Below are 27,261 nucleotides of genomic sequence, written 5' to 3' on the forward strand. Positions count from 1 at the left end.
GTGGGCCTCCTTGGTAGAGTATGAAAATGTAATTTTAACATTAGAGAGGATGATCAGGCCCTTATATGGTTTTAAAATCATCCCATGAGGCTACATTAAGTTGCTCCGGCAGTCAGATCAATCTTCCAGAATGAAATACTCTCAGGCTGAGTAATTAGGGCTGGAGAGAGACCTTCCTATGTTGACAGTTATTAGCCACTGACATAAGGCCACCCACTCAAGTACATTTTTACACAACCAAACCAGGTAGATGAGTAAGTATTATACACAGATTGCCCTGAATTCTTGTTTTTCTCTGTGATCTCATCTATCCTTACTGACTCAATTATCGCTTCTCTGCTGATGACTTACAAATTGCTATCTCCAATCTGAGCACTTCTGGTAAGCTCCAGACTCACAGCTATTTTGGGTCCGAAAGTACAAATGAGTTATCAGCTTACTGGACAACTCCATTTTAACCCCAATTAATTTTAATCTCTCCATGATGAAAAGACAAATTTAATACCTTTTACCCACCCCCATGTATCCTACTGGGCTTTTGCAGTAACTCTTCAAGGTAAGTCATATACTAGCCACATTTTAGACTTGAGGAAAACAACTTCAATCACATAACTAATCACTGATAGAGACACAATTTAAATCAGGTCTCTTGGCCATCGAGTCCAGTATTTGTGTCCAATTTGTGTCCAAACAGATAAGCTGTTTTCCAGCCCTACAGTTTATCTCAGAGGAAGAGCACAGGCTTTGCTATCAAAAGGACCTGGGTTTAAATCCTGGTTCTTCCCCTCATAGACATGTGACATTAGAAAAGTTATTTCAATTCTCTTAATTTGTTTCCTCATCTGCAAAAGGGGAAAAATTATATTTCTCCTAGAGAAGTATATTTTAGAGAAATTTTAGAGAAATGTAGTAAAAATTTAAAAACTTAATATTCATAAACTACCTAACACAGTACCCAGCAAATATTCCATAAATGGGAGCTATTATTATTATATCACACCATCTCTAATAGCAAACAACATGTTGAAAGCTATATTAGGTTAAGCACATTAAAATCACTTTCACTTATAAATTGGTGCCACAGACATCATGGTATCTCTTTATAGTGGGAGAATATGGAAAGGAGGAAACTAGGGCAACACTTAATTCTTTAATATCTGATATATGTTTTTTCTCATCCCCATAGGAGAGCACTGTTTTCTTTCTTTCTTTTTTTTTTTTAAGATTTTTTATTTATTTATTTGACAGACAGAGATCACAAGTAGGCAGAGAGGCAGGCAGAGAGAGAGAGAGGAGGAGGAAGCAGACTTCCTGCTGAGCAGAAAGCCCGATGTGGGACTCGATCCCAGGACCCTGAGATCATGACCTGAGCCGAAGGCAGCGGCTTAACCCACTGAGCCACCCAGGCGCCCCTGTTTTCTTTCTTTAGCTAAATAATAGAAGGGAGAGGACTCCTGCAAGATGGTAACAAAGGAGGATCCTCAATTCACCTCTTCCCACAGACACACCAAACCTTCAACTATATATGGATGATTTCCCTCTGAAATATATTTGAAAACAAGATGAACAGAATCCACAACAAAGAATAAAAAAGCCACAACCAGATGGCAGGAATGTCAGAGACACAGTATTGCCACAACCCTACCCTGGTGCTGGGACAAACAATAGAAAGGGGTCTCACAAGTCCAGTGCTTCTCAATATGTACATACTAGTAAGCAATAACTACTTACTAATCAATAATTACTTTAAATACAAATGTACTAAATTCTCCTAACAAAAGACAGAGTGGATGAATGGATAAAAACATAAGACCATCTAGGGGCACCTGGATGGCCCAGACAGTTAAGCATCTGCCTTCAGCTCAAGACCTAAAGGTCCTGGAATTGAACCCTGCATCTGGCTCCTGCTCAGCAGGAAGTCAGCTTCTCCCACTCCCTCTGCCCCCTTCATGCTCTCTCTAAGTGTCTCAAATAAATAAGATTTTTTTTAAAAAGCAACAAGACAAAACACAAGACCATCTATATGCTGCCTACAAGAAACTCACTTCTTATAAGACAAAGACTGGAAGTAAATGATGGAAGTATATTCCATGCAAATGGAAACAAAAAGCTGCTATATCTGTACTTCTATCACACAAAATAGACTAAAACAAATAATGTAATAAAAGAAACTATGAAGGTGTCAATCTAGCAAGAAGATAGAACATTTATAATTATATATGCACCTAACAGAGGAGCACCAAAATATATAAAGCAAATATTAGCAGACCTAAAGGAAAAATGGCAACAATACAATAATAGTGAGGAACTAGCACTCCACATACATCAATGGGTAGATCATCCACACAGAAAATCAATAAGGAAATACTGGCCTTGACTGACACATTAGACTAGGTGGACTTAATTGACATATACAGAACATTCATTCATTCCCAAAGCAGCAGAATACACATTCTTCTCAAGTGCATGTGGAATGTTCCCCAAAACAGATTACATGCTAAGACACAAAACAAGTCTCAATAAATTTAAGAAGACTGAAATTGTATCAAACATCTTTTCCAGCCACAATGTTATGAAACTACAAATCAATTACAAGAAGAAACCTAGAAAAAAGTCACGAATATATGGAGATTAAACAACAATGTAGACAGTAATTTCTTTGACTTCAGTCTTGACAATATGCTTTTTAGATCTGATTCCAAAGGTGATACAGCAGCAAAACCAAATAAACAAATGGATCTACATTAGATGAAAAAGCTTATGCACAGTGAAGTAAATCATCAACAAAATAAAAAGGTAATCTATTGAAAGAGAAGATATTTACAAAAGTATATCCAATAAGAGGGTAATATCCAAAATATCTAAGCAACTCATACAAATCAACACAAAAATAGCAACTTAACTAAAAATGGGCAGAATACCTGAACATTTACCAAAGACATACAGATGGGCAACAGGCACATACAAAAAAGCTTAGTATCACTAACCATTAGGGAAATGCAAACCAAAACCACTATGAGATACTACCTCATGCCCATCATCAAAAATTCAAGAGGAACTTCCTGGGGAAAGCAGCAAAGGAAGAAGATCCTAAGCTCACCTCATTCCACAGATATAACCCATTTATCAGTGTGAATAACCTAGAAAATGACTTAAAGACTGAGTAGAACACTCTTCAGATAAATGCAGAAAAGGGTCCATATTGAAGAGGGTAGGTAGGGCAGAGAAGTGGAACTAAAGGAACTTGGAGGACTGTCCAAAGGAGGAGAGAGGGTGTGGGCACAGAAAGGGGAAAAAAATAGACCCTCACCCCAGGCAAAGGGAACCCCCATGGGGAAAATGATAACCTGAAACACTGAAAAACCAGAGGGACATAATTTTGAAAATTCTTACAGTTAACAGGGTTTCATACCAGGAACTTTAAAAATCAGCAAGCTGGGTTCTGGGAGAGCACTGGGGGCTATAAGAAACTAGATCCCTGCCCTTAAAAAGACCACATAATGAGAAACCATAAGTGACTCTTAATCTCACAAAACAAACTGAGGGTTGCTGGGGGAGGGGGTTTGGGAGAGGGGGATGGGGTTATGGACATCGGGGAGGGCAAGTGCTATGGTGAGTGCTGTGAAGTGTGTAAACCTGGCGATTCACAGACCTGTACCCCTGGGGATAAAAATACATTATGTTTATAAAAAATTTTTTAAAAAGACCACATAACAAAGAGCCCTCTGTGAAGATATAGTATAGAAGCAGCAGTTTGATAAAGGCCTGGGATATATGAGAATATTTATTTACTAATTTCAGAGCCTGTGCTGGCAGGGCAAGGATCACTAGGAGACTTCCCCAAGAACAAGCTGGAAGGCACCATTTCCCTCCCTTGCCCCCAGCCTGGATATGTGAACAATTGCAGGAACAAGCACAGGGCCAACACCTAGTAACTAACAAACAAACAGCAAGCCTTACTCCTGTGTTCTCCTCAGACATACCAGGGCCCATCCAAAGCAGTGCCACAAATCTGGCAGGGTGTGAGTAGACCAAACAGGGCCCAGCTCAACTCCAAAGTGACTTCTACCTTGAGCAGAGGGGAAAATAAGCAAACCCAACACTCCAACTACAGCCCCAGCCATGAGCTAGGGGCAAAAAGCTGCTCTTACTGCACAATGCAGTAAGATGCTTAATTTGTAAGATGTTTGATACAATTTCATTCTTCTTAAATTTATTTACTGCAGGCTCCAACCACCAATGAAAGCTTCTCAAGGGACAACACAGGGAAACTACCCAGCAGTTTGGTGCTACTGGATCTTTAGCAAACACATGGCCTCTGACTCAACGCAAGCCCAAAGGGGCCCAAGACTGGCCCAACAACACAGGGACCAAACCCTACCCATAAGAGGCAGAGAGAGCCATTACAAATGGCTAATGTCTTTTCTCAAGGGACATTACACCGCAGAGCACCACAGAAGCTCTTCTAGATAAGGCACTACTTTCAAGAGAAGTAGCTGACTGTCCTAACACACAGAAATAGACACAAAGAATTATGCAAAATGAGGAGACAGAGGACTATGTCCCAAATGGAAGAGGACAAAATCATTGCAAAGAAAGCTAAATGAAACAGATACAAGCAAAATGAATGATAAAGAATTTAACATAATGGTCATTAAGATATGTACCAGACATGAGAAGAGTGGAGGACCTCTGTGAAACCCTTAACAAAGGGATAGAAAATGGGGAGCCTGGGTGGATGTGAGTCGAGCATCTGACACTCGATTTCAGCTCAGATCATGATTGCAGGGTCATGGAATAAAGCCCCTCACCGGGTTCTGTGCTCAGTCAGGTGTCTGCCTGAGATTCTCCCTCTCCCTTTGCTCCTCCCCACCATGCTCATGCATGCACCTTCTAAAATAAATAAATAAATCTGAAAAAAAGGGATCAAAGACATAAAAAATAACCAATGAGAAATGAAGAACTCAATAACTGAAAATAAAAATATACTACAGGGAATAAACAGAAGACTACAAAAAACAGAAAAACAACACCTGAAACAAAACTACATTATATGTTAACACAGAAAGGAAAAGGAAAAGGAAAGAAGAACAGAGTGATGGAAAGTATTTAAACTAAACATTAGAGAAAAAAATAAAAACTGAAAACACATTTTGGAATTCAGTGACATCATCAAGTGTTAAAAACATTTGTATTATTGGGATCTGAGAAGAGAGAGAAAAGAAAGCAGAAAATTTGAAAAAATAATAGCTGAAAACTTTATGAATCTGGAGACATGGAAATCAAGATGAAGGCATAAAGGGTCTCCCCAAAAAAATCAACAAAAGAGGTCCACACAAAGACATGTAGTAACGAAAATAGCAAAAAGCAGTGGTGATAAAGTCAATTTCAAAAGCAGCAGAAGAAAACACTTCCACATAAGGGAAACTCCATAAGACTATCAGCTAATTTTCTTCAGCAGAAACTTGACAAGCCTTACAAGAGTGGCATGATATATTCAAGGTACTAAAAGGAAAAAACCTGGAGCCAAGAAGACTCTATCCAGCAAGGCTATCATTCAGAACAGAAGAAGAGATAAAGAGTTTCTCAGACAAGCAAAAGTTAAAAGAATTAATGACTGCTAAACCAGCCCTACAAGAAATGTTACCGGGGACTCTGAGTGGAAGAGAAAGACCACAGCAGCAGTAAGAAAAATAGGAAGAACAAAAGCAATAAAATTAAGTATCCGTATAAAAATCAGTCGAGAGAAGCACAAAGTTAAAGGATGTAAAGTATGATACCATATACTTAAAACTTAAGGGGGTAAAGGTGTGAACAATAAATTCAACCTTACAGGATTACCAACTTATAGACTGCTATCTGTATAAGATGATCTATACAAACAGAATGGTAACCACAAATCAAAAACCAGTAATAGGGACGCCTGGGTGGCTCAGTTGGTTGGACTACTGCCTTCGGCTCAGGTCATGATCCCGGAGTCCCGGGATCGAGTCCCGCATCGGGCTCCCAACTCCACGGGGAGTCTGCTTCTCCCTCTGACCTTCTCCTTGCTCATGCTCTCTCTCACTGTCTCTCTCTCAAATAAATAAATAAAATACTTTAAAAAAAAAAAAAAACCAGTAATAGATATAAATAAAAATAAAAAGGAATCCAAATACATCACTAAAGAAAGCCAACCAACCATGACAGAAGAGAGCAAAGGAACAGAGAACTACAAAAACAATCATAAAATGAATAACAAAATGGCAATAAACACATACCTATCAATAATTATGTTGAATGTAAAAGAACTAAGTGCTCCAATAAAAAGTCACAGGGTGATAAAATGAATTAAAAAAAAATCCAAAACCCATCCTTTTGCTCCCTACAAGAAACTCATTTCCTACCCAGTGACACATTCAGACTGAAAGTGAAGGGATGGGAAAGCATTCATCATGCAAATAAATGTGAAATACAGCTGGGCTAGCAGCACTTCTGACAAAACAGGCTTTAAAACAAAGACTAACAAGAGACAAAAAAAAAAAAAAAAAAAAAAAAAAAAAAAGAAGAAGAACACTATATAATCATAAAGGAAAAAATCCAACAAGAAAATATAATAATTGTAAGTAAATATTCACGAACCCAACATGGAAGGATCCAAATACATAAAGCAGCTAGTAACAAACATAAAGGAATTAATTAACTAATTAACTACTGGGAGGACTTATCATCCCACTTACAACAATGGGCAGATAATTCAAACAAAATCAAAAGGGAAATAGTGGCTTTGAAGGACACACTGCAGGAGTTGGATTTAACAGATATATTCAGAACAATCCTGAAACACCAGAACGCATTCTTTTCAAGTACATATGGTACATCCTCCAAAACAGATCACATATTAGACCACAAAACAAATCTCAACAAATTGAAAAAAAAAATGGAAGTCATACCATGCATCTTTTCTGACCACACTGTGAAACTAGAAACAAGCCACAAGAAAAAATGTGGAAAGAGCACAGATACATGGAGGAGAAACAACATGCTATAACACAATGAATGGGTTAAATGAGAAATCAAAGAAGAAATAAAAATATATATGGAAACAAAAGAAAATGAAAACACAACAATATAAACTATAGAAAAAGAATAACAAACAAAACCCCAAACCAAAAGAAGGAAGGAAATAATAAACATTAAAGCAGAAATAAACAAAACAGAAACTAAAAACACAACAGAACATATCAATAAAAGCATGAACTGGTTCTCTGAAAAGATCAACAAAACAGATAAATATTTAGCTATATTCATCAAATAAGAGAGGACTCAAACAAGATCAGAAATGAAAGAACAGAAATAACCAATCCCAGAGAAATACAAAGAATTATAAGAGAACATTATGAAAAATTATATGCCAACAAACTGGACAACCTAGAAGAAATTAGCAAATATATATAAACATATAATCTCCCAAAATTGAATCAGGAAGAAATAGAAAATTTGAACAGATTACTAACAAAGAAATTGAATAAGAAATCAAAGAACTCTTCTAATAAACAGAAGTCCAGGATTACATGGCTTCACAGTTGAATTCTACCAACACTTAAAGATTAATACCTATTCTTCTCAAACTTTTCCAAAAATTTAAAAGGAAGGAAAGCTTCCAAATTCATTCTATAAGGCCAGCATTACCCTGAAGTCAAAACAAGATAAATACACCACAAAAAAGAGTACAGGTTAATAACTCTGATGAGCACAGATGAAAAAATTCTAAAGATAATATTACTAAGCTGAATCCAACAGTACATTATAAAAAACCATTCACCACAATCAAATGGGATTGGTTCCAAGGATTTAATGATAGTTCAATATTTACAAATCAGTCAACATGATATCAACAAGAGTAATAATAAAAACCATATGATCATTACAACAGATGCAGAAAAAGCACTTGACAAAGTACAACTTATATTCACAATGAAAACCCTCAATAAAGTAGGTTTAGTGGGAATACACTTCAACATAATAAAGGCCATATATGAAAAGCCCACAGTTAACATCATCCTAAGGAAACTGAAAGTTTTTCCCCTAAGGTCAGGAGTAAGACAAGGATGTCCACTCACACCACATTTATTTAACATAGTACTGAAGTCCTAGCCACAGCAATCCAAAAAGAAATAAAAGGCATTGAAATTGGTAAGTAAAACTTTCACTCTTTGCAGATGACATAATACTACATACAGAAAACCCTACAGGCTTCCCCAAAATATTACTAGAAATGATAAATGAATTCAGTTAAGATTATAGGATATAAAATTGATATACAGAAATCCATTGCCTTCTGTACACTAATAATGAAGTAGCAGACAGAGAAATTAAGAAAACAATCCCATCTACACTTTCACCAAAAATTATAAAATACCTAGGAATAGACTTAACTAAGGAGGTGAAAGGCCTGTATTCTAAAAACTATAAAACACTGATGAAAGAAATGGAAGACAATACAAACAAATGGAAAGATATTCCATGCTCATAGAAGAACAAATATCATTAAAATGTTCATACTATCCAAAGGAATCTACACATTTAATGCAATCCCTATCAAAATACCAACAGCACTTTTCACAGAACTACAACAAACAAACCTAAAATTTATATGGAACTACTAGCCAAAGCAATCTTCAAAAAGAACAAAACTGGAGGTATTACAAGGTATTTCAAGATATACCATAAAGCTGTACTAATCAAAATAGTATAGTACTGGCACAATAATGAACACATAGATCAATGGAATAGAATATAAAATCCAGAAATAAACTCATGATTATATGGTCAAATAATCTTCCACAAAGCAATACTGAATGAATACTGAATGGGGAAAAGCCAATCTTCTTTAACAAATGGTGTCAGAAAAATTGGACAGCTACATGACAAAGAATGACACTGGACCACTTTCTTACAGCAAACACAAAAATAAACTCAAAATGGATTAAAGACATAAATGTGAGACCTGAAACCATAAAAGTCCTAGAAGAGGGCTCAGACATTAATTTCTCTGATATCAGCTGTAGCAATATCTTTGTAGATAGGTCTCCTCAAGCAAGGGAAACAAAAGCAAAAAAAAAAAAAAAAAAGAACTATTGGGACTACATAAAACTGAAAAACTTCTGCGGAGCAAAGGAAACAAAAGCACTAAAAGGCAACCTACAAAATGGGAAAAGATATTTGCAAATGACCTGATAAAGGGTTACTATTCAAAATATATAAAGAATTTATATAATTCAACATTAAAAAAAATTTTTTAAATGGTCAGAAGACATGAACATTTCTCCAAAGAAGAAATCTAAAAGGCCAGCAGATGCATGAAAAGATGCTCATCATCACTCATCATCAGGGAAATGCAAATCAAAACTATGAGATTATCACCTCACACCTGTCAAAATCACTAAAATCAAAAACACAAGAAACGAGTGGTGACAAGGATATGAAGAAAAAGGAACCTTCATGCACTGTTGGTGGGAATACAAACTGGTTCAACCCCTATGGAAAACAGCATGAAAGTTCCACAAAAAAATTAAAAGAGAATTACTATATAATCTGGGAATTCCACTACTGGATATTTGCCCAAAGGATACAAAAACACTAATCTGAAAAGATCATGCACCCCTATGTTTACTACACCTTTATTTATTTACAATAGCCAAATTATGTAGGCAGCCAAACTGCCTATAGATATAGATATATATAGATCTACTTATCTCCAGTGGAATATTATCCATAAGGAATGAAATCTTGCCATTTGCAACAACATGGATGGATCCAGACAGTATAACACTGTGTGAAATCAGTCAGACAAACACAAATACCATTTATGATTTTACTAATAGGGGGAATTTAAGAAACAAAACAAAGTAAAAGAGAGACAAATCAAAAACACAGACTCTTAACTACAGAGAATACACAGATGGCTACCAGAGGGGAGATGATGGAGTGATGGGTGAAATAGGTGAAGGGGGTGAAGAGTACACTTATCTTGATGAGCACTGAGTAATATACAGTATTTCTGAATCACTATATTGTACATCTGAACATAGTAACACTGTTAGCTATACTGGAATTAAAGTTTAAGTAACAGTAAAATTTAAAAAAATTAATCAAGAAATAACAAGTGTTGGTGAGAATAAGTAACAGGGAACCCTCATGCTCTGCCGGTGGGAATGTTAACCAGTGCAGCCTCTATGGGAAACAGTATGGAGTTTCCTCCAAATATTAAAAATAGAACCACTATATGATCTAGCAGCTCCACTTCTCAGTCTTTATCTAAAGAAGACCATAATTCAAAAATTTATGTGTACCCCTAGGTTAACTGCAGCATTCTTTACAAAAGCCAGGATATGGAGAAAACCTAAGTACACACTGATAGATGAATGGATAAATATTTATACACATACACACACCCACACACAAATACTACTCAGCCGTAAAAAGAATGAAATCTTGCCATTTGAGACCACCTGGAATAACTTAAGGGTATTATCCTAAATGAAATAAATCATAGGAAAGGGACGAAAGATGGCAGAAGACTAGGGGACCTCATTTCATCTGGTCCCTTGAATTGAGGTAGGTATCTATCAATCACTCTGAATACCTGTGAATTCAATCAGAGATCTAAAAAAAAATTGCTGGAATTCTACAAATAGAAAAGCAACTGCTTTTTCCAAGGTAGGAGATGAGGAGAAGTGTATCTGAGCGTGATATAACAGAAGATAGAAGGCAGGGGGAGGGAGCCTCTGTAAGCCAGCTACCAGAAAGTAATACAGCCCTGAAGCACAAAACTGAACCTTCAGAAGTCTGCTCCAGTGAGAAATGCCCCTGCCTGAAAGGTGCTTAGGTGGCTAAGCAGGGCAGAACCCTAAGTGGAACAGTGTGCATCTCAGGATCCCCAGATCACAGAAATGGGGGTACCTAATCTGGCAGAGTTCCCAAACACTGAAACTGGTTACTGTCAGGGAGCCCAGGAGGGGTCTCTCATCTTAGTTTGCCATAAACCAATAACAGAAGCACACTACTCTCATGCAAGACTCTTCAAAGGGCAGAAATGCAGTGACTCTCTGCCTTCCCCCAGGAGAGGTGGCAGAGGTGCAGGCAACATCAGGGACCACTCTCCAAGCAGGGGTCCTGCCAAGAGCAGAAAAGCAATGACCCTTCACCCTTCCCTGGAGGATCTGTGCCAGCGCCCACTGCAGGAATCTGCAGTTTGGCACACACAAAAGAGAAGACTGCTTATCCCTGAGGGTTTACTGAAGAGAGAGGGCCGTGACCTTTCAGTCCTATGGCTGGATATCAGGAGGTGGCCATTTTTTATTTTTATCCTCTAGAAAGGCACAGAAAGCCTTCAGGGAAGAAAACCCACATACAGCAACCCAAAGCCACTTACACTGAGCCCCACCCCTTGGACAAGCTGTGTTGTAACTCCACCCAGGCAAAAACACCTAAAAATCAGGGCAGCAGGACCCTCCCCTGGAAGACTGGCTAGAACAACTGGCAAACACCAAGTTGAAAGAGCCTATAGGACTACAAAACCCAGTACTACGGGAAAAGAGTGTATAGAATTCAAGATTTTTTTCTTACGATTTATTCGTTGTTCAGTTTAAAATTTTCCTTGTATTATTTTTTCCTTTTCAATGAGTTTCTTATTTTACCAACTCCTTGTTTTTAAGTCTTTTTTTAACTTTCATTTTCTACATTTATATTTTATAGATATATTATTCATTTTTTACTTCCATTCACTGTATTTAATTTTATTTTTGTATATATATAACTTTTGGGTTCCTTACAACTTTGGGATTTAGTGTCTTCTAATAAGCAGACCAAAATACACCCAGGACCAAGTAGATCACTCTGTTTTGACATAGCTGGGAGGTTACCAACCCTCCTATCAGACAAATTTGCTTGCAAACCAAAGACTGTAGTAAGGGACAAAGGACACTATATATCATACTTAAAAGGTCTACCCAACTAATCTAACATTTACAAATATTTATGCTCCTAACTAGGGAGCAGCCAATTATATCAACCAATTAATGACCACATTAAAGAAACACACTGATAATAATACAATGACAGTAGGGGAATTCCATACCACACTCACACCAGTGGATAGATCATCTAAGTAGAAGATCAACAAGGAAACAAAGGCTCTGAATGACATAGAAGACCAGATGGACTACACAGATATATACAGAGTGTTTCATCCTAAAGCAAGAGAACACACATTCTTCTTGAGTGCACATGGAACATTCTCCAGAACAGATCACATACTGGGTCACAAATCAGGTATCAACAGGTACCAAAAGACCAGGATTATTCCCTGCATATTTTCAGACCACAATGCTTTGAAACTTGAACACAATCACAAGAGGAAATTTGGAAGGAACTCAAACACTTGGAGGTTAAAGAGCATCCTACTAAAAAATGAATGGATCCACCAGGAAATTAACAAAGAATTTTTTAAACACTCATGAAAACTAATGAGAATGAAAACACAACTGTTCAAAACCTTTGGGATACAGCAGAGGCAGTCCTAAGAGGGAAGTACATTTCAATACAAGCTTCTCTCAAAAAATTAGAAAAATCTCAAATACACAAGAAAACCTTATATCTAAAGGAGGTTAAGAAAGAATGCCAAATAAAGCCTAGGCCAAGCAGGAGAAGAGAAATAAAAAGATTAGAGCAGAAATCAATTATATAGAAACCAGAAGAAGAGTAGAACAGATCAACAAAACTAGAAGCTGGTTCTTTGAAAGAATTATTAAGATCAATAAACCCTTAGCCGGGGCGCCTGGGTGGCTCAGTGGGTTAAGCCTCTGCCTTCGGCTCACGTCATGATCTCAGGGTACTGGGATCTAGATTTGCATCAGGCTTTCTGCTCAGCAGGGAGCCTGCCCCCCACCACCTCTCTGCCTACTTGTCATTTCTCTCTCCATCAAATAAATAAATAAAATCGCTAAAAAAAAAAAAACTTAGCCAGATTTATCATAAAGAAAAGAGAAAGTACCCAAATTAATGAAATAATGAATGAAAGAGAAGAGATCATGACCAACACCAAAGAAATGCAATTTTAAAAACATACTGTGAGTAACTATATGCCAACAAATTAGGCAATTTAGAAGAAATGGATGTATTCCTGGAAACACAAACTACCAAAACCGAAATAGAAAGAAATGGAAGATCTGAACAGATGCATAAGAAAGGAAATTTAAGCAGTAATCACAAACCTCCCAACAAACAAGAATCCAGGGTCAGAAAGCTTCCCAGGGGAATTCTCCCAAACATTTAAAGAAGAAATAATACCTATTCTACTGAAGCTGTTTCAAAAAACAGAAATGGAGGAAAAACTTTCAAACTCTTTCCATGAGGCTAACGTTACCTTGGCCCCAAAACTAGACAAAGACCCCATCAAAAGGGAGAATTACAGTCCAATATCCCTGATGAACATGGATGCCAAAATACTCACCAAGATACTAGCCAATATGACCCAACAGTACCTTAAAACCTTAAAAGGATTATTCACCACTAACAAGTGGGATTTATTCCTGGGATGCAAGAGTGGTTCAACATTCACAAAATCCATCGACGTGATAGAACACATTAATAAAAGACAAGAACCATATGATCCTCTCAACTGATGCAGAAAAAGCCTTTGGCAAAATACATCATCCTTTCTTGATTAAAATTCTCTGCAGTGTAGGGAGAGCCATCTATGAACAGCTCACAATATCTTAAAAGACATCTATGAAAAGTTCATAGCAAATATCATTCTCAACATGGAAGAACTGAGCTTTTCCCCTAAGGTCAGGAATATGACAGAGATGCCCACTCTCACCAATGCTGTTCCATATAGTAACAGATGTCCAAGCCTCAGCAATCAGACAACAAAAAGGAAAAAAAAGCATTTATATTGGCAAAGAAGTCATCAAACTTTCATTACTCACAGATAAAATGATACTTTATTTGGAAAACCCAAAAGACTCCACCCCAAAATTACTAGAACTCATATAGGAATCCAGCAACATGGCAGGGTATAAAATCAATGTGCAGAAATCAGTTGCATTTCTATACACTAACTATGAGATAGAAGAAGGAGAAATTAAGGAATCGATTCCATTTACAATTGCACCAAAAAACATATGATACCTAGAAATTAAAACCTAACCAAAGAGACAAAGGATCTGTACTCGTAAAAACTACAACAAACTTATGAAAGGAATAGAGGAATACATAAAGAAATGGAAAAACATTCCATGCTCACGGATTAGAAAAATAAATATTGTTAAAATGTCTATGCTACCCAGAACAATCTACATATTCAATGCCATCTCTATCAAAATACTGCTGACACTTTTTCACAGAGCTGAAATAATCCTAAAATTTGTACTGAACCAGAAAAGACCCCAAATAGCCAGAGGAATCATGAAAAACAAAACCAAAGCTGGTGGCATCATAATGCCAGACTTCAAGCTGTATTACAAAGCTGTAATCATCAAGACAGTATTGTACCAGCACAAAAATGGAAAGGGATGGATCAAAGGAACACAACAAAGAACCCAGAAATGGACCCTCAATTCTATTTTCTAAAAAAGATTTTATTTATTTATTTGAGAAAGAAAATGAGAGAGAGAGAATGAGCAGGTAAGGAGGGACAGAGGGAGAGGAAGAAGCAGGCTCTCTGCTGAGCAGGGAGCCCAATGTGGGCTCAGTCCCAGGATCCCCAAATCATGACCTGAGCCGAATGCAGATACTTAAGTGACTGAGGCATCCAGGCACCCCTGAACCCTCAATTCTATGGTCAACTAATTTTCAACAAAGCAGAAAAAAGAATATCCAATGGAAAAATGATACTCTCTTCCACAAACGGTGCTGGTAAAATTGGGCCATATGCAGAAGAATAAAACTGGACCATTCTCTTACACCATACACAAGAGAAACTTGAAATGGATGAAACACCTCAATGTGAGACAGGAATCCATCAAAATCCTAGAGAAGAACACAGGCAGCAACCTCTTTAACCTCGCCCGCAATAACTTCTTGCTAGACATGTATCCAAAGGCAAGGGAAACAAAAGCAAAAATGAATTTTTGGGACTTCATCAAGATGAAAACCTTCTGCACAGCAAAGGAAACAGTCAAGAAAACAAAAAGGCAACCCACAGAATGGGAAAAGATATTTGCAAATGACAATGCAGATAAAGGGCTAGTATCCAAGATCTAAGATGAACTTATCGAACTCAGCACCCAAAAAAACACAAATACTCCAGTCAAGAAATGGGCAGAAGACATGAACAGACATTTCTCCAAAAAAGACATAAAAATGGTCAACAGACACATAAAAAAATACTCAACATCGCTTGGCATCAAACAAATACAAATCAAAACCACAATCGGATACCACCTCATACTAGCTAGAAGAGTAAAATTAACAAGACAAGAAACAACAAATGTTGGCAAGGATGCGGAAAAAGGGGAACGCTCTTACACTGCTAGTGGTAATGCCAGCTTGTGCAGCCACTCTGGAAAAGGGTATGGAGATTCCTCAACATGTTAAAAATAGAGCTACCCTGCAACCCAGCAATTGCACTACCCCAAATATACAATTGTAGTGATCCAAAGGGGCACCTGCACCCCAATGTTCAGAGCAGCAATGTTCACAATAGCCAAACTGTGGAAAGAGCCCAGGTGTCCATTGACAGATGAATGGATAAAGATGTGGGATATATATATACACACAATGGAATATTACTCAGCCATCAGAAAGGATGGATTTCCGTTGAAAAGGTACAGGATTACCATTTACATTGACATGGATGGAACTGAAGGGTATTATGCTAAGTGAAATAAGTCAAGCAGATAAAGACTATTATCATAAAGTTTCACTCATATGTACAATAGAAGAAACAGCACAGAGGATCATAGGCAAAGGGAGGAAAAAACTGAATGTGAAGTCATCAGAGAGGGAGAAACACTGTAAGAGACTCCTAAGATAGGAAACAAAGGAAGGTTGCTGGAGGGGAGGTCAGTGGGGAGATGAGATAATTGGATGATGGTCATAAAGGAGGGCATGTGATGTGATGAGCACTGGGTGTTATGTGGAACTGATGAATTAATGAATACTACATCTAAAACTAATGATGTACTATATGTTGGCTAATTGAAATTTTTTATTCTTTTTTTGGGTAGTTGAATTTAAATAAAAATAAGTAAATAAATGAAATAATCAGAGAAAGGCAAAATGCCTTATGAGTTCACTTAAATGCAAAATCTATAAAGAAAAGAAATAGAACCAATCTCATAGATAGAATAGATTATTGGTTGCAAAGGGGTGGCAGTTTGGAGGGTATGTGCAATAAGTTAATGGGTCAAGAGGCTCAAACTTCCAGTTATGAAATAAGTCATAGGGATGTAATGTATAGCATGGTGACTATGGTCAGTAATGTTGTATTGCAAATTTGAAAGACTAAGAAAGTAAATCTTAAAGTTCCCATCAAAAGAAAATACAATGTTTTAATTTGGGTGACAGATAGTAACTAGACTTATTGTGGTGATGTTTCCCAATGTATCTAAGTGTCCAATCATTATGTCACACACCTGAAACTAAGAGAATATTGTATGTCAAATATACTTCAATAAGACAGAAAATATGAAGCCCAAAATACAATAGCACACACAGGTTGTATACACCCTCACACTCACAAAAGAAAAAAAGCAAGTGTTAGGTTTCCAAGTTTCTTGCATACTTATCATTTAAAAAACAAAATCACTCATGAGAAAAAATTATGCTATGGTTAATTCTCAAAGAAAACAGATAACTATTTCATAGCAAAGAATTATAAAACTTGTATTTTATATATTTCATATATTTTGGGTGAAAATTAAACAATTCCAATTACGTTTCTAACTTAGTTTATACATGACATATATAGACACATATATACATACAAGTGTATTTGAACTGCAATTCTGCATAGAGACATTTAAGAAGTATTAAATGCTACCACTGATAAACTTACGAATCAACATGCAGAACTCTCTGGCCACTTCTTGAACATGCAGCTGCAATAATGGATTCAGGTAAACCTATAAAAACACACACTTGTATCATTTAGAATGTAGAAAAAAGTATACACACACACACACACACACACACACACACACATATATATATATATATATAAATACTAATAGTTGAATGCATGTTATCACTACATAAAAAAGTTTAAGAAGAGGGACACCTGGGAGGCTTAGTTGCTAAGCGTCTGCCTTTGGCTCAGGTCAGAATCTCAGAGTCCTGGGATCGAACCCCAAATCAGGCTCCCTGTTCAGTGGGATCCCTGTTTATGATCTCTCTCTCACTGTCTCTGTCAAATAAACAAGAGAGGCTAATCCCTGTATTCAAACTTCTAACATTTATACTATCATACCATTGGATATTTGTTAAATGTATACTATTTATCCTAAAATTTTATTACATGGAGATTTTATTTTTAAATCAAGCAGTTAAATTCTTTTTTATGCAAATTTCCATAAATGAGCAAATGTCAAAATATTATTCATATAGCACTTTGTCATTTACAGCTGTGTTTACACATTAGCTCACCTCATTTTCCAAACTGCACTGAGAGTGAAGTGTCATTAGCAAAGAAAAGAAATACTGAGATGCAAATATGTTAACTTGTTGCCCTACAATTTAACATTTTTTCCTACTGTTGAAATTAGAATCTAAATCTAACTCCAAAGCCACACAGTGCCTATGAGGGGAACGGCATACATTTTTCAGTTTAAGCAATAGTTTAGTTTCAAAAGAGGCCGTTTATTGAGAACTGAAACCATCAAACGCCTAGAAGAGAATACAAGCAGTAATTCAATGGAATATTACACAGCCACAGAAAAGGATGAGATCGAGCACTGGATGTGGTGCAAAAACAATGAATACTGTTACACTGAAAAGAAATTTAAAAAAAAAACAACCTTAAAAAAATAGAAAAAGAAAAGGATGAGATCACACCATTTACAACAACATCAATGAGCCTAGAGGGCATTATGCTAAGTAAAATCACTGAGACAGATAAAGAGAAATACCTGTATGATTTTACTTATATGTAAAATCTAAATAACAAAGAAATAAAACAAAAAGCAGAATCAGACCTATAAATACAGAGGAAAAAACTGATGGTTGTCAAAGAGGAAGGGAATGGGGGTATGGGCAAAAAGTGTGAAATGGAATGGGAGATATAGGCTTTCAGTTATGAAATAAGTCATAGAAATAAAAGGTACAGCATAAGGAATATAATCAATGATATTTTAATAGCACTGTATGATGAGAGATGGTAGGTATAGTTGTGAGCATGGCTTAATGTTTAGAAAAGTTGAATCACTATGTTGTACAACTGAAAATCATGTAACTATTGTCTACATGAATGAAGAAGCAAATACTATTTTAAAAAAGAGGCAATTTACAGGTCACATTATTTCATTTTCTGGTTAATACAGCAGTTTGAAAAGAACATTAGTATTTTGGAATTAAATTGACCTACACCATAAAGTTGGTTATCATAAGGAAAATATATATTACAAGTACTAACAAAAAAATCACAAATTACCAAAGAATAGTTTCATAACATAAAAATTTCAGATGTTCACCACAGTTAATGTGGAGGCCGAGAATATCAAGGCCATCCCACCTAAGGTTTAGCCTTAGCATAAGTACAGCCATCTTAGCTCCTGCAGCCATCTCAGACCCCTATGCCCAAGGGCTGAACTTTCCCCCACCCTGCGTTAGTTCCAGTAAGCCACACCCTGCTTTGGTCCAAGAATCCCCATCCTGCTTTAGTAACAAGAACCCATAAATACCCCTGCCTTAACTAAGCTCGGGGTCCAAGTCCCAAATCCGCTGTAACGGGTATACTTGGTCCCAAGCTTAAGCTTGTCAAATAAATCCTCATGTGACTGCATCGGTCCTTGGCTCCTTGGTGGTCTCTCGGATGCGAAAACTTGGGCCCAGCAGTTAATACACTATATTGTGCACTCAAAACTGTTTCATAACTTTCTATTGCAAAATCTATCAGTTCAGTAGAAACTATTAAGGATCATTTATATCAGTCACACAAAGAATGTTTTGAAAGTCTAGTGCAATTCTACAGTACTACTACTGACTCAATAAATGAAGCACCCTGATCCTCTTCGATTTTTATGTGGTAGAAAAGAAACAGCACCATTTTTTGTCAGGGGCTTAAAACTACACACTAGGCATCAAGGATTTCAAGAAAAGGGAACAGTTTATCTTCCTTATGTAAAAAGCAATATGCATATGGAAGCAAGTGACACAATCGAGCTAAAAAACCACATTAAACACAAGCTCCAGCTGCACTCACATAAGAACTAAAGTTTTCCAGTGGTGACTACTGTGGGTGTATAGTGTTTGGCTCAAAAACAAAGTTAAGACTAAATGTACTGAAGACAGCCATTAAATATCAATTACTGGAAATAAGCCATCATAGCTTTCAAATTTAACTTCGGAAAATAATTCAAACAGAAAATACAGTAAGAATTTGTGGTGTACTCCCAAAAAACAAGAGCCCAGGACCTGATGGATTCCCTGGGGAATTGTACCAAACATTCAAAGAAGAAATAACATCTATTCTCCTGAAGATGTTTCAAAAAATTGAAGCAGAAGGAAAACTTCCCGACTCTTTCTGTGAAGCCAGCATTACCCTGATCCCCAAACCAGGCAAAGACCCTACCAAAAAGGAGAATTTCAGACCAATATCACTGATGAATATGGATGCTAAGATTCTCAACAAGATCCTAGCCACCATGACCAGGTGGATTTCATCCCTGCTACAAGGATGGTTCAACATTTGCAAATCAATCAATACGATAGAACAAATTAATAAGAGAAACAACCACATGGTCCTCTCAATTGATGCAGAAAAAGCATATGACAAAATCCAGCATCCGTTCCTGATTAAAACGCTTCAAAGTATAGGCATAGAGGGAACATTCCTGAACGTCATCAAATCTATCTATGAAAGACGCACAGCAAATATCATCCTCAATGGGAAAAAGCTTGTAGCTTTCCCATTGAGATCAGGAACACAAGAATGCCCACTCTCACCACTCTTGTTCAACATAGTATTGGAAGTCCTAGCAACAGCAATCAGACAACAAAGAAATAAAAGGTATCCAAATTGGCAATGAATAAGTCAAACTCTCTCTCTTCATAGATGACATGATTCTTTATATGGAAAACCCAAAAGACTCCACCCCCAAACTACTAGAATTCATACAGCAATTCAGCAACGTGACAGGGTACAAAGTCAATGTACAGAAATCAGTGGCTTTCTTATACACTAACAATGAAAATACAGAAAGGGAAATGAGAGACTCAATTCCATTTACTATAGCACCAAGAACCATAAGATACCTGGGAATAAACCTAACCAAAGAGGTAAAGGAACTATACTTGAGGAACTACAGAACACTCATGAAAGAAACTGAAGAAGACACAAAAAGATGGAAGACCATTCCATGCTCTTGGATTGGAACAATAAACATTGTTAAAATGTCTATACTGCCTAGAGCAATCTATACTTTTAATGCTATTCTGATCAAAATTCCACTGGTATTCTTCAAAGAGCTGAAGCAAATAATCATAAAATTTGTATGGAATCAGAAGAGACCCAGAATTGCTAAGGAAATGTTGAAAAACAAAAATAAAACTGGGGGCATCACATTACCTGATTTCAAGCTTTACTACAAAGCTGTGATCGCCAAGACAGCATGGTACTGGCATAAAAACAGACACATAGATCAGTGGAACAGAGTAGAGAGCCCAAATATGGACCCTCAACTCTATGGGCAAATAGTCTTCAACAAAACAGGAAAAAATATACAGTGTAAAAAAGACAGTCTCCTCAATAAGTGGTGCTGGGAAAACTGGACAGCTATATGTAGAAGAATGAAACTCGACCATTCTCTTACACCGTACACAAAGATAAACTCAAAATGGATAAAAGACCTCAACGTGAGACAGGAATCCATCAGAATCCTAGAGGAGAACATAGGCAGTAATCCCTTCGATATCAGCCACAGCAACTTCTTTCAAGATATGTCTCCAAAGGCAAAGGAAACAAAAGCGAAAATGAACTTTTGGGACTTCATCAAGATCAAAAGCTTCTGCACAGCAAAAGAAACAGTCAACAAAAGAAAGAGGCAACCCATGGAATGGCAGAAGAAATTTGCAAATTACAGTACAGACAAAAGGTTGATATCCAGGATCTATAAAGAGCTCCTCAAACTCAACACACACAAAACAGACAATCATATAAAAAATGGGCAGAAGATATGAACAGACACTTCTCCAATGAAGACATATAAATGGCTATCAGACACATGAAAAAATGTTCATCATCACTAGCCATCAGGGAGATTCACACTAAAACCATATTGAGATACCACCTTACACCAGTTAGAATGGCCAAAATGAGCAAGACAGGAAACAACATGTGTTGGAGAGGATGTGGAGAAAGGGGAACCTCTTACACTGTTGGTGGGAATCTAAGTTGGTGCAGCCACTTTGGAGAACAGTGTGGAGATTCCACAAGAAATTAAAAATAGAGCTTCCCTATGACCCTGCCATTGCACTCCTGGGTATTTACCCCAAAGATACAGATGTCGTGAAAAGAAGGGCCATCTGTACCACAATGTTTATAGCAGCAATGGCCACGGTCGCCAAACTGTGGAAAGAACCAAGATGCCCTTCAATGGACGAATGGATAAGGAAGATGTGGTCTAATACACTATGGAGTATTATGCCTCCATCAGAAAGGATGAATACCCAACTTTTGTAGCAACATCGACGGGACTGGAAGAGATTGTGCTGAGTGAAATAAGTCAAGCAGAGAGAGTCAATTATCATATGGTTTCATTTATTTGTGGAGCATAACACATAACATAGAGGACAAGGGGAGATGGAGAAGAGAAGGGAGTTAAGGGAAATTGGAAGGGGAGGTGAACCATGAAAGACTATGGACTCTGAAAAACAATTTGAGGGTTCTGAGGAGGCGGGGGGGGGGGGTGGGAGGTTGGGGGAACCAGGCGGTGGGTATTGGAGAGGGCCCAGATTGCATGGAGCACTGGGTGTGGTGCAGAAAGCATTGAATACTGTCACACTGAAAAGAAATAAAAATTTTTTTAAAAAATAGAATTTGTGGTGTAGAAGGAACTAAAAGAAATAAAGTTTTAAATAGTTAAGGATACTTAATTCTTCAAACAGTTAAAACTGTATTGTTCTAATGTCTTCTATCTTAGGATTATCTGAACTTTTTACACCTAAAGAAATACTGTTTCTTATTAATGGAACACAGTCACAATGGTACTTTAAAAGCTGCCAAACCTCTTAGTTAAAAAGGATAACAAGAAAGAAATATGCAGGAAGTAGAATTAGTATGTTAAAGCATGTAATAATAATAGCATTAATAGTATGCCACCAAACATTAGTATAGGGCTTTATAGTTCACAGTATCTTTTCACATACATTACCTCATTTATTCCTCATCGTAATCTTGGGAGGCAGGCATTATTATCCATGTGAGAAAATGGAATGAGAAGATTAAATAACTTGCCAAAGATGAAGTAATTCAATAATTTGATATCTCGAATTCCAATTACCATGGTAAATTCACTCTCTTCAACTTGGACATGAGTCTGTGAATGAGTATTCAAGGGAAGGCCAGCAGCACAATGAAATGGGCATAGTCTCAATCAGACAGACCTAGTCTTGAATTTTAATTTTGCCACTTAACTAGTTATGTGACCTCACACAAGTCACTCGCCATCTCTGATCTTTTGTTTCTTCACCTGTCAATGGGAATACCACCATTTACCTCATGGGACCAGTAAGTTATTAGAGGGTACCTGCTCTATAAAAACTACCTACTTTTATTATTGTTCAGTAAGATATTTTAGAAGAATACATTTTCATCTAAATACCACTCCAATCATACATCTACTTTTACTAGATTCCAACTCCAATGGCAAGCAATAACAAAATTACTCCTCCATGTGGTTCTATTAGCTCTTTCTCTGGATAAGCAAATAGGCATGTGGTTGTTTCCATAGCTGCAATCAACAGTCAGAGGTCATGTCTCTGGCTGACAAAGCAAAGCCAAGGGCAGATTTCAAAAATGAACATGGTTTGAGTCCAAATATACAACACCAAAATAACTATCATTTGTGTTTTCCCTTAATACTTCTATCCAGACATTCCCTACTAGTTTGTGAAATTGATAGGCTATTCCCCCTTTAAATGGCAAGGGCCTATTATCTTCATGCTTAGAATGATTAAAATAATAAACTAATAATACAGTTAGTAATGTCTCCCCAAGTCTCATATTTCTTCCCACCCTTTTAATAAACACTAAATTAGGTCCTTGAACAGAGGAAGCATGTGGTAGATTGTCTATACTTATTTGTAAAAGAATAAAAAAGGAAAAAAATGGGGAAAGGTAAGAGAAGGATGAAGCAGACTTTGACATAAGATTTAAAACAATTCCTAGCCTATAAGAGCTCAGAGTCTAAAAAATAAGAATTTAAAGGGATTGGGTGCCTGGGTGGTTCAGTCAGTTAAACGTCTGCCTTCAGCTCAGGCCATGATCCTAGGGTCCCTGCTCAGCGGGAAGCCTGCTTCTCCCTATGCCTGCTGCTCCCCCTGCTTGTGCACAGGCTCAAGAGTCCTCTCTCTGACAAATAAATAAAAAAATCTTTTTAAAAAGGAATTTAAAAGGATTAAAATAATCATTAAAACTATTAAAGGAGGGGCGCCTGGGTGGCTCAGTGGGTTAAGCCGCTGCCTTCGGCTCAGGTCATGATCTCAGGGTCCTGGGATGGAGTCCTGTGTCGGGCTCTCTGCTCAGCGGAGAGCCTGCTTCCCTTTCTCTCTCTCTGCCTGCCTGTCTACTGTGATCTCTTTCTGTCAAATAAATAAATAAAATCAAAAAGAAAAACTATTAAAGGAACACAATGAAAAGACACATTTCCTCTGTGAAGCAGTCACTGAAAGCTCCAAAGAGCACAGGACACTAGCTGCATCTTTAAAGAACACTTGTTGTGGGGCGCCTGGGTGGCTCAGTTGGTTAGGCAACTGCCTTCAGCTCAGGTCATGATCCTAGAGTCCCGGGATCAAGTCCCACATCGGGCTCCCAGCTCTGCGGAGAGTCTGCTTCTCCCTCTGACCTTCTCACTCTCTCTCAAATAAATAAAATCTTTAAAAAAAATAAATAAAGAACACTAGTTGCATCTTTAAAGATCTGTAATAAAGCAATTGAAGAATAGTACAGAAGGAAAAGGTGAAAGAAAAAAGGAAAGTGGAAGGGAGTATTCCTGGCAAAATGTGAAGGAAGAATGAAGGGGTGAAATTCAAAGGAGTTATTTGGAGCCAAACTGTGGAGTCTGAACTTGGAACATGTAAGCAACAAGGCATTTTGAAAGAATTTTAGCCAGAACAGCATGGTGAAATCAGTATTTCAGAAAAAAAGAATTCTGGTAGCAGCATGAAGGATGAACTTGTACAAAATTGGAGCTTTAAGTTTCAGGGTTTTTTTTCTTACTTATTACAAATACAAATGCACAAGGTTTTCAACTACAATATGGGACTAATAATATATCTCACAGGAATGTAGGAAGGAATAGGTACAAAGTCATATAAAACACCTTACACAGTGCCTCCTAGCATGTCACTGACATTCAGTAAATACTGGTTCTGTTCCCTTCTCTTCCAACCCCTTCAATAAGATTAGTTATTTGAAAAGAAAAAAAAAATCACTTATTTACTATTTACTTATCTTCAAAGATCTAAAAACTTAAGTTTTTGAAAAGAAGTCCATTAGGCTTTCCTATATGTGCATTACAGGCTTCTTCTATATGGTCACTAAAGAAGTTCATCCAACACTAAGTGTCATTTAAACATTCCACACTATTAAATTCATTTGTGAGGCCATATCAAATAGTTGCCAAAAGACTGTAGGAAAAATAACTAATTCTGATTCAAGACCACTGGCAAGTCATTTTTACCAATCCACACAAGTAAATATTAGCATTTCATAAGTTTGTAATGGGGGAAATTAAGGTTTGTTACTTCATGTCTTTCTTGTTGAGATTCTGTATAAAGTTGACAGCTAGAAAAAATACATTAAAAGCTTATGGAGTCTTATAGGATCATATATACAAACATGTATAGTCCCAGAGTTCTGCAATTTTCCAAAACCTGTATAGATAAGATAGAGATGTTTTATTCTCAAATGAAGGAGCTAGGCTAAAATCAGAAACAAAAAGGTATGAAATTAGTATTTTCAAGAATCTTTTTTTAAAGATTTTATTTATGTATTTGGCAGAGAGAGAGAGCACAAGCAGGGGGAATGGAAGAGGGAGAAGCAGGCTTCCCGCTGAGGAGGGAGCCCAATGCAGGGCTGGATCCCAGGACCCTGGGATTATGACCTGAGCCGAAGGCAGATGCTTACCATTGAGCCACCCAGGATCCCTATTTTCAAGAACCTTTTCTAAAATATTTTATAGGAATGAAACCATTATTCATTCATTTTTCAAAATCCCCCTTTAATCCAAATCCTTAATGTTGAACTCCATCTTTCACAACTATAAAATTTAGCTTAGTTCTGTATGATCTATTCTAAAAACTGTATTAGTGTCTAGAATTGATTTTTCCTGATGTTATACTTACATAAGATAAACATAAAATAAAGTACTTACACCACTCCCAGCATATTGAACAATAATAGATTCCCCTGACAGAACTCTGATGACCTGGCAAAGCCCAAGTGCTTTCAGCCCAAATCATATGAAACCATAGATCACTCTTTATTTTACAGAACATTTCAAAATGGATCCCTGCTTTCTACCTTGAAAGTCATGTCATGTCTTATTTATAACCAGTGGAGACCAGAATGGAAAGAAAATTACATAGAACTAGAAAATTTACTGTAACTATTTTTTATAAAGAATAACTTTTTTTTTAGGAAAAAAGTACAGAACTCTTATACTGGCAAGGAAAAAAAATTGTGGGCATGACAAGCTTTTAGAGAGCCATAGTCCTTACTACTTAACCCTATGTACAGACGTTCTGAACCATTTTTAAAAAGCACAAACAACATTAGGTACAGAATTGACTAAACTGAGCAAAGAAAAAGTAAAACCACATGCTTAGCTCACATAGCAGCCACTCAAATAAATGATATTGCAAATTTAAACAGAAATTGAATTTCAACCCAGGTTCAAGTAGTTTTGATCATTCTTTTAAATTCTAATTAAAAGATTCCTTTATTTACTTTTTACTGGGTACCTGGAAAAGAGAAAAAAGTGCCAGTGAAACAGCCCAAGGAACTAAGTACAGATAAAAATAGTTCTTAAAATGACAATTATTTTAATTCACTATGACTCATACAAAATACTGAACATATTAGTAAGTATACTAATGGTGTATCTATGGATTTCTTCCTTCTGGGAGAAAACAGTTATTCATATTTATATAATTTTTAGAACTTTACAAAAATATATTATCCATTAAATATTAACTTAAAATTTATGTTAACTTTTAAAAATTCAATATAGTATGACCTTTGAGTATTAAATAAATAAAAAAAAACGTTGTTTTAACATTCAGGGTACTTGAACTAAGTATCCAGAAAACTGGATTCTTGTTCTCAGATTTACATTAAGTAGTTGGAAAGTCATTTAACCTCTTTGGAATTTGGTTTTCTTATAGATATCCTTAGAGATAAAATGAAGGGCTTGAAATAAATGACCCATAAAGTCTGTGACCAGTTCTCAAGGGTGAATGTTAAAGGTGATCAACAACTTGGCCTCCCTTCTTGGGCAAATGACTTGAACTTAAAAAATAAAAACAGAACTCTGGGAAAATGATATTAGCAACAAAGTTGTTTACTCTCCCCCAAGATTCCCATAAAGGCTGACAGTGTAACCAAAACACCAAAACTAAACACCTACTGGCAACATCTATAACAAGGCTAGGTGAAAAAATATGATGAACTCCAAAATACAAGTGGATCATTACAAACCATCAATAGCTGTTAAGAGCCACATGTTACCAGAAAATGCCCATAAGAAAATAAAAGAGAGACAAATTTGTGACAGCCCTGAAAGCCAAAGAAACCCAAAATTGCTATTATGCATTCACTGGAAACTTTGCAGGCCCTTT

General features: G+C 36.8%; 1 protein-coding gene across 2 annotated transcripts in view; it reads right to left on the minus strand.

The window, feature by feature from the left end:
* Positions 1-27,261, minus strand: part of CHM (CHM Rab escort protein) — a 229,309-nt gene that overhangs the window by 184,407 nt on the left and 17,641 nt on the right. For both annotated transcript variants that reach the window (XM_059157117.1, XM_059157118.1), the window contains one exon: positions 17,045-17,111. In XM_059157117.1, the coding sequence (XP_059013100.1) occupies positions 17,045-17,111 (67 nt within the window). The remainder of the gene's footprint in view (positions 1-17,044; positions 17,112-27,261) is intronic.

The sequence above is a fragment of the Mustela lutreola genome, chromosome X (assembly GCF_030435805.1).
Source record: "Mustela lutreola isolate mMusLut2 chromosome X, mMusLut2.pri, whole genome shotgun sequence".
In the NCBI taxonomy this organism is placed as follows: Eukaryota; Metazoa; Chordata; class Mammalia; order Carnivora; family Mustelidae; genus Mustela; species Mustela lutreola.